This window comes from Pogona vitticeps, chromosome 1 (genome assembly GCF_051106095.1).
Source record: "Pogona vitticeps strain Pit_001003342236 chromosome 1, PviZW2.1, whole genome shotgun sequence".
Taxonomy (NCBI): domain Eukaryota; kingdom Metazoa; phylum Chordata; class Lepidosauria; order Squamata; family Agamidae; genus Pogona; species Pogona vitticeps.
Genome location: NC_135783.1, coordinates 33,431 through 42,559, shown reverse-complemented (window position 1 = coordinate 42,559; position 9,129 = coordinate 33,431). Strand labels below are relative to the sequence as shown.

General features: G+C 50.2%; 1 protein-coding gene across 1 annotated transcript; it reads right to left on the bottom strand.

The window, feature by feature from the left end:
- Positions 1-161: 161 nt before the first annotated feature.
- LOC110086975 (uncharacterized) lies at positions 162-8,004 on the bottom strand. The gene is made up of 6 exons (XM_078380949.1): positions 7,870-8,004; positions 6,970-7,181; positions 6,665-6,803; positions 6,058-6,206; positions 5,608-5,660; positions 162-1,858 (listed from the first exon to the last, which is right to left on the bottom strand). The coding sequence occupies exons 2-6, from the start codon at positions 7,179-7,181 to the stop codon at positions 1,071-1,073; spliced, it is 1,341 nt and encodes a 446-aa protein (XP_078237075.1). The 5' UTR covers positions 7,870-8,004; the 3' UTR covers positions 162-1,070.
- Between the last annotated feature and the right edge of the window lie 1,125 nt (positions 8,005-9,129).

The window sequence follows — 9,129 nt, the reverse complement described above, 5'->3', positions numbered from 1 at the left end:
AAAATGCTTGCCTGAGAGAAGGCTGGCTGCTGGCATCCCTTGGCAGGGCTGTAGAGCTTGAGAAGGAGTTTGATGGGAGGAGTTTGCCCTACAGTGGAGGGAGGAGTAACCCTTGGAACTTAAAGAGTGACCAAAGTGCTCCTTCAGACATTCTGTGCTGCTTTAGAACCCAACTTTTGAAAACATTTCTGTCCTCCCTTGAAAGCAGCTAAAGCTTACTTTAGAAGCAAAGAGGCCTCCACTTCAACCGACCAATGGGTACCACCGTCCTGGCTCAGCCAATAAAGCCGGAGCCTGTTCATGACCGTCATTTCTGCTACCTCCCCAATAATGCCAAGGGTCAGGATGGCTATCCTATGAAACAGACAGTGGGGGAGGGGGCAGAGGCAGTCTCCTTTCATACCCATAGTATACACAGTGCCTTCTTCCTGCCAGAGACTGTGCTGGGAGTCACGAGCTAAGAGAACTTCAAAAGTCAAAAGGGATGTCAGTAGAGGAGATGGCATCTCAACAGAGAGGCAGTGCATGCTGAATACCAGTTAGGGTGAGAGGTCGTTCTTCTATTCACAGCCAGGAGAGGTCCCGAGTACGTCTGGCTGGTTACAGTGGGAAACAGCCCAGAAGGGATCAGAAAAGAGTAGGTGAAGGCTGCTGGGCTGGTGTGATGTCAGGCCCGGGGACAAGGGGCAGAGGTTCCTATCCTCTCTGCCACCACAGGTGACTGGATGCCCAGGGCTGAGTATACCCATAGTCATCCTCCCCTGCTTTAGTTGGCTTTTCATTCCTCTCTGTCAAATTATTCTCCCACGTGGGATCTTTGTTCAGAAATTCTTGCCAGCAGGAGCTGTTGCTGCTGCTTCAAACAGGCCCCTCTGTCTGTGTGTTTGTGCGTGTGTGTGTGGTGTACGCGCACATGCACATGCGGCTGGGCACGCATGAGGCTTTGTCTTTTGTGCCTTCAGCCAGTACCTCTTGGTTGCGTGGCCCTTCTGGCTATCTTCGGGTCTCAGACAGTAATAATTATAGGAAAACAGAGCCCTCCTCTCCTCTCCTTTGGGTGCTGAAGAATTTCACAGTGCATGGTCGTCTCTTGCTCTATCCCGAACGGGGTCCTGCACCACCTCCCAGGCATTGGGTCCCAGCAGGCGATAGTTTCTGCCACGGTAAGTGGCCACATCGAGGGCACGGTTAGCACGTGCAGCATCATAGATCTCTTGGAGAGCAGGTGGGAGAGGGGGGAAGCCTGCAAGGTGGGCCAGCTCTTTCGCATAGCTCCACTGCTGCTCTTTCAGCCGGCGAAAGTACCGGCTCAGTCCACCGCTCCTCAGGTACTGGTCCAGCTGAGCCTGGACGTCAGCCTCCATCTCAGCTGCTGACGGAAGGGGGCAGCACCCAGTCAGCACTGCCAGTGCAAAGAGCACCTGGCAGTGAAAGTGAGGAAAGGGGCAGATCTGCTGGCATAGTCCAATGAAGAACAGTGAAGGGTGCTGAGGGGGCAACAAGTGCTGGAACAAAGGGCCTACTCCATAGTCGGTCTTCTGTAAGCCCAGCTGGGCTAAATCTAAAAAGGGAAAGTGGTACTGGTAGCCAGTACAAAGGATCAAGGCATCTGCCTGCACCTCTGAGCCATCCTTGAACACTACCGAGTCCTCTGCCACCCTCAAGGGCGGGGGCACCTGCATCACCGTCCCAGGCATCCCACACACAGGCGACCCTTGGTGGCTCAGCACCACTCGAGCAGCCACAGGAGATAGCAGCAGAGCCAGGTCAACACCGGATGGGCCAGCACCCACGAGCACCACAGACAAGCCAGCAAAAGGCTCTGGGTGGCGGAAGGAGTGGCTGTGCAGAAGGCAGCCTGGCAAGAGAAAAGGAGACGGTGCCGGTGAGAGGAAAGCAATGATTACTGCCGCATGCTTGACATTCTTTACCAAGACCCACAACTCCCACACACTCTGGGAGTTTAAGATTTCTTTCTTTGTGGCCTACTATTCCAGCAACCTCTGGCCTATGGATTACCCAGGGCCTCTGGCTAAACTTACAATTCAGGGACTTTGCGCAGGTATTTTGCTCAGGGGCCTTCAACAGGACCTGTAGCCCAGAAAAGAACCAGTTGCCAGAACTACCCTGTGACTCACACACTGCATGGGGACACCCAGAATAGCTCTCTTGCACCCTCCCCCTCACATCAAGTTCGGCACACACTGAGATGCTCTCAGGACTGAGGAAAGGCAGCTTGGAAACCAACAAGGTAGGCAAGTCCTCCCTCCACGAGGGCCACGACCAGCCCCCCGAGGGAAAGTCAGACAGCTATGCCTGCCACCTACCCAGAAGACCCTTCCTTTCTTCCTTCTTCCCTAGTGTTTTGATTTGCCCCTGCAGTCTCTCCTTTTGGATATGAGGATTGGTTAGGAAGACTTAAAACAGAGATTAGCAAAGCAGTGGGAAAAGGTCACAATTCCTTTAGGGAGAACTGAGACCAAGGGTGTGATAGTTGGAAACAGTTTGTGATGTTGCAGTGGGTTAGAGTAGCTGCTGTTCCTGCCACTGCCTGAACCGGGGGTTCTGATCCATGGATCCTGGGCATGAGTGCTATGGAATGACACATTATTAACACTTGTGAAAAACATAAAATAAAATAAAATTTAAAAACACAAAATGTGGTTTTTGTCTTAAAGACTGTTATATTTTAATGTGAACTTTCATGGTCAAGTCCACTTCCCTGGACATAACAAGAGAGAGATATAACATGGCAAATATGTATACATGACATCAAAATAGAGATCAGGGTGGGTGTAATTCACAAGCAGCATGGCTTGTAGCTTCCTGAGAGAAAGAAGAGGGGACACAATTCTCTCTCTCTCTCTCTCTTTTCCCCCTGGCCTCTTAGATTCTGGCACAAACAAATGGATAGAAAAATAGTTATTGTGTTGACCAGCATTTGGCCAAGCTAGAAAGCAATGGACCAGAACAGAGCAACTTCCAAGTGGCTCCATGCCCAGATTGTATCCCGAAAAAACCCTACAATTATGCTTTTGTTCCAAGACAGAACATGCAGCTTTGGGTTAGCAAAGAAAAGTGGCTTGTTACCAAGTGCTACAGAACTGAATTTTAGCTATAAGGGGAAGGAGGTATTACCGGATTAAAACAAACCATTGCACGTTTTGTCCCTTCTCAAACTTTCCCCCCCACTTTTACAGTATTTGTTTGTTTGAATCTTTCATTTTGCTAAGACAGTTTTGCTTGTTCAATGGTCTTGATGGTTGTATTGCCCCTTTGTCTCATTCTGAACACTGAACTTCATATTCGTGCTAGTGCACCCTTTTTCACATACAAGCAGGAGTGTGCCTATATATAAGTTTCAATTCTTGTGACCTGATGATGTGGACAGGATGCTTGAATCAGTACCTCCCACCATGTGTACATTTGACCCTTGCCCATTGTGGTTGATAAGATCTAGCAGAGGTGGATTGATTGGTGGGGGGTGTTTCCTGGAGGTGGTACATGTGTCGTTAAGGCACAGAATGCTGCCTTCTGGTGCACCTTTTTCTGAAGAGGACCCCTCTGGGCCCAGACCTTTGTAACAGTTGCTGACTCATTGCAAATGTCTCCTGTTTGGGCAGCGTGACTGACCCATGTCAATCTGGGTTCAGGCCAGGATGCAGCAGCACTTGCCCCTGCCAAATTGGAACAAGTTCAGAAGGAGGCGACAAGGATGATCAGGGGCTGGAAACTAAGCCCTCTGAAGAAAGACAGAAAAAAACTGGGCATGTTAAGACTGGAGAAAAGAAGACCGAGGGGAGAGAATATGATAGCACTTTCCAAATACTTGAAAGGGTGTAATTCAGAGGAGGGGCAGGATCTGTTCTTGGTCATCCCAGAGTGCAGGACAGGCAACCATGGGCTCAAGCTACAGGAAGCCAGATTTAGGCTGAAGATCAGGACAATCTTCTTAATTAGTGCAGTATGGCAATAGAATCAATTGCCTCAAGAGGTGGTGAGCGCCCCAACATTGGAGGCATTCAAGAGATATCCTCTGATCTGCATTCCAGCATTGAGCAGGAGATTGGACTCAGTGGCCTTCTAGGCCCCCTTCCAATTTCATTATTGTATGATTCTACGATTCCCTGTTTGATGATCTGCTCTGTGCTAAAGGCAGGGGGAGGTTGAGGCCTCTTGATTCTCCTCTCTCTCCTTGGCGGCTCGACTGGCATTAACACTGGCATCATTTCGACACCAAGCCAGAGCGTGCTTATTTATTAGAACCTGAGAGGTTGTGGATCTTGGCCTACATTGATTTTAATGCAATGTTTTGAGCGTTTAAATTTTATGTTTCAACTATTTCATTTTTAATTTTTAGAAATACTTTTATTTTTTTAAATTGTTTTATATAGCTTTGCAACCTGCCCTGAGATCTTGAAATTTAAGGCAGGTTATAAATCTTTACATAAATAAGAAACTTTTTTTTTAATGGAAGAAAAGGCAGAGTAAGTTTATAATACGCTTCGTAAGGCTAAACCTTCCATTCCAGTCTCGCACAGCCCTGATTACTCTTGATATGGGAGTGGCAGCAGGGGGAGATTCTCCTCCCTGCTCAGACCTGGTCCTAGACATTGTGCACAGTACCAGCATTCTCTCTGGCTTGTGAAATGACTGCTTTGCATAGATCTAGATGCCCAAGGTTTTGCTCCCTTTCAACTTCTTTTACTTAAATTTTACCTTAACCTTCCAGTGAACGTCAGAAGTCACTAATTTTTTAAAAAACATTTTTCTCCCTGAGCTGATTTTAACATCTGAGTGTTCCAAGATCAGTGTTTGCCTACCTTCCACTAGGTCTTCAGGAAGTTGTCCTTTGGAATATGTAGCCTTAAGACTTTTTTCTTTAGTCTACAGGCCAAAGTGCAGAATTGATAGGAAAACAGGAAGCTGTTGCGATTACTGAAAAACTAAATACTAAATCAGTAATCCATTAGCAATCCATAAATATTCATCCTGAAATAACCCTGTTTGTTTTAAAAGTGATGCAAAGCTTTTGTGGTTTTTGATTTTAGGATACATGCAGAGAGACTAATTTAGAGACAAATGTTGTGATTGATAAAGAATCCATTTTTCATATTATTTTCTTTGCATATGTGAGCCAACTTTACTATGCATTAATCCAGCAGTTCCAAATATCATGTTTTCAATTAATGGATTATATAACTGCCCATGGTGTACAGAAAAAAAGAGGAAAAAAGGGAAAGCGAATTGGGGTGGGAGGGAGCACAGGCCAGATTGACTGGCAGGAAATTCAGGAAAGATAAAAGGAATTCCAAATTTACCAAAGGCCTAAGTAACTTATGCCACTGGCTGCTACAGAGTACAAGAGTGTCTGGTCTTTAAAGAAGAACGTATCCATTCTTGGACAATCTGTCTACCACAAGCTGATGCTCATAAGATCATTCTAAACAGAATCTCCAAAATCGAGAGGTCATTGCCCTCTGCACACCAGTGGCTACAAAGTACAGGGGAGAAGGGCTAGCGTTCTCATTTCCCGCATTTGGACAGGATCCGTCTTTGCTGTGAGGCTCTTTATTTGTCTTGGGGTGGGCACAAAATAGGCCTTACCTTGGAAACTGTCCAGGCCAGGGATGGATGGTATAAAAGGACTGGAATAATGTCTGTAAAAAAAAAAAAAGACCATCAGGGCACACATTGTGAGTGGGGGAGAAAAGGCATGCCACCCATCAGGTCCAAACACCTCCACCTCCCTAGAGTGGTCCGGTGGGCCAGATAGGTGGGGTATAAATTAAATAAATAAATAAATAAATAAATAAATAAATAAATAAATAAATAAATAAATAATTCATAAGGGACCTACCTGCCCTTTCTCCATCCTTATCAAATGCAGAGGACATCCTGAGCATGGACCTTGGATCCTGCTAAGCACCCCTTTGATTAGTGGCCTTGGGCCTGACATCTCCCTTTTTCCCAATGTTGATGAAAACAACAAACAAGGCCTCCTCCTCTGCCCTCCACTGAGCAGGTCTGCCTACACCCAGATTGCCAGGGACTCACCCAGTGCACACCATGATGGCATCAAAGTGCTCTGTCAGCTGCTGGCGCATTGGTGCTGGTGCCTGCCGTGTGGCTGTGACATCCCAGCCACTTGGGATACCCTCTTTCCTCTTTGGGGCAGGTCTGACATTGTCCACCTTCCATCGGAACTGGAGGAGCAAACAAAACAGGTGAATTTCTGCAGGCTGACGGGACAGCTGTAGTGAGGGTGTGGAGGCTTTCATGCTGGGAGCAGTCCCAGTCCTTCTATCCTGTGGCGGACAAAGAGCTTAAAGAGGACCTTGGAAAAGGCAGCCTATTGTGTCCATTGAGAAAAGCTCTTCGTGGGCTTTTAGGCCAGATGGGCGGGGTATAAATCAAATAAATAAATAAGGTTGACAGGGCTTAGCCTGCCTGGGTGTCTGCCCTCCTTTCAGCTCTGGATCACAGAGGACTCACTATGGCCATTCTTGGCAACATTAATGCATAACATATAGTCAGGGACACTTTTTATATTGCACTGGGGAAAGAGACATTGTTCTCTTGCATTTGTGGTTTGTCACTCTAGCAGCTTCCTTCACCTGGCCAGGAGCCTGCTTCCAGATGCTACCAACACTTTGCCTCTCACCCGGATGTGATCCTGGATGCCAAAATGTTCTGTGTATCTCTCCAGGTAGGCCAGTACAGCCGAGTGGTGCAGAAAGGAAGGCAAAGAAGGATCAAAGGGGAAATCAGGAAATGCCATCACCTCCTTGGGCAAGTTGGTCCTGGGTGCAAGAACAGGAAGGAACAACTGGTTAATTACACTGCCTCCCTCCCCAGTGTGGACTAGCACTGTTTTTCTAGGCTGGCATGCACAAGTGCGCATGCACACACACACACACACACACACACACAGAGTGGCCTACACAGAGGCTAGGGAAGGCCAGATACCTCAGGTCACGGTACATGCTGGAATGGATAGGCCATCCATTGGCATCCTCCCCAGTCTCCTCTGTGTAAACCCAGGTGCCTCCAACATGATCAGACGCCTCAAACACCACTGGAGGAGCAAATGTGTCTGGAGAGGCGAGTATGTGCCGGGCGGCGCAGAGGCCAGCCGCTCCTGCCCCAATCACTGCCACGCACAATTTAGGGGATGCCATCTAAGGAAGGAAGGAAAGAAGGAAGGAGAAATAAGGGGAGCGAAATGAAAATGCAATGATATCAAGCTAGTCTCCTCTCATCTCTCCTGCAAGAGTTGGGTAACTCTCTAGTCTCAGCACTCCCTACTGCGCTGCAGTGGCCAACTAATATGATTCTCCGTAGCACTATCTCCGGACCTGTCTTTCATTTCCTTACGTTGCCCAAGGAGCCGACGCCGCTAGTACTCGTTCCTACGAGGTAAAACCCCGGCCTAGACTCAGGCGGGGCCGACACGGGGCAGGATTCTGTCGGCGAAGAGCAGACCCCGGGCAGAGGCGGTGCCCCGAGCCCCAGCCAGGGGGAGCAAGGCAGGACCGGGCAGCCTGACTTCTCCCTCCGGCTCAGCGAGCCAGGCGCCCTCGCCCTCGCCCTCGCCCTCGCCGCCCCCAAGAGCCGCTGGCCAGGGAAAGGCTCCGAGAAGCCACGAGGAGGACGCCTCGCCCGTCGGCCGAGGGCACCGGTTTCGCGGGCGCCTCCCCGGGACAAGGCACCGCCCGCCGCTCTTGACCCAGTCGTGACTTCGGGACCGCCCGCCCGGCCGCGTCCCCGCCCTCCTCTCCGATCTCAGGCAGTGCCGGCCTCCGGTTTCTGACGGATCGGCCTTCCTCCTCCTCCTCCTGCTTGGACGGTTCCTTTGCTCCGCTCTACCTCGTCCGGCGGCGAGAAGGGCCCGGCGGGACGGTCGAGACCTTCGTCTGGCTGGAACTGGGCGACGAAGTCTTGCAGAAAGGGGCGCTCGGCCGCCAGCTCGAACTGGAGAGGGAGCTCCCCGGCCAGCCGGCCAGCCAGCGGCCCTCCCCGCTGCCGCCCCGGGCCCGCGGGGAGAGCCCAGAAGACGGCGGGGCGCTCTGCTCGCTTCCCCTCCTCTCCGCGGACAGTTGGGGGGGGGAGGAGAAGGAGCCTTCGGGAGCCTGCCCTCCGCCCGCCCGCCGGCCCGCCTGCAGTCACCGCTGCCCCCCCTCCCTCCCTGCCCTTCCCGCCCCGCCCCGCCCCGCGAGAAGGAAAGGGGGGCGCGGCTGGGCGGACGGGCAGGCAGGCGGGGGCGAGTCTTCAGACTTTCAGGGTCAGTTGCGCAAACTTTGTCCTGTGTGGAGCCGATAAAACTGCCCGCGATGCTGCCGCGGGGAATCTGCTTCGGGCGAAGGTCCCTCTAGGGAATTCCGCCGGAAAGACTTGCGGCCAAGCTGGTGCCCCTGGCGGGAGAGGAACGTCTCCCTTACTTCCTGGCGTACCCATTTATTTATTTAAAATATTTTTATCCCATCTTTCTCTTTAGGAAAGACCCATGGCGGCTTACATCAGTAAAAGACAATATTAAAATGCTAAAAACAGTAAGTAGACACATATTTAAAAAGAGACAAAAAAAATCCCACACTAAAACAGTAAACAAAATCAACAGTAAGAACATATTGAAAGCAAAGGCACAACAACCCATTAAAAACCCCACTCAGGCAGCCAGTGAGGGAAACTTTGCTTGAAGAGAAAAGTCCTTGCCTGCTTGCAGAAAGTCAGAAAAGAGGGGTCTAGGCGCCCAGTAGAAGGGAGTTCCAAAGCCTGGGCGCAGCAACAGAGAAGGCCTTCTGTGTTCCCACCAAACAGGCCTTCTGTGTTCCCACCAAACAGGGAGGTGCTATCCCTGGGATAGTTGGGCCCAGGAGATTTAGGGCTTTATAGGTTAATGCCCTCCTTCACGGATTGCTGCCTTGTCATGGCGAAGGGGCTTGAGTAATTCAGAGAAGCTATTGGCTATGCCGTGCAGGGACACCCAAGATGGACAGGACATAATGGAGAGTTCCGACTAAACGCAATCCACCTGGAGCAGGAACTGGCAGGCCACTCCAGTATCTTTGTCAAGAAAACGTCATGAACAGAAACAAAAGGCTAAAAGATATGATGCTGGAAGACTAG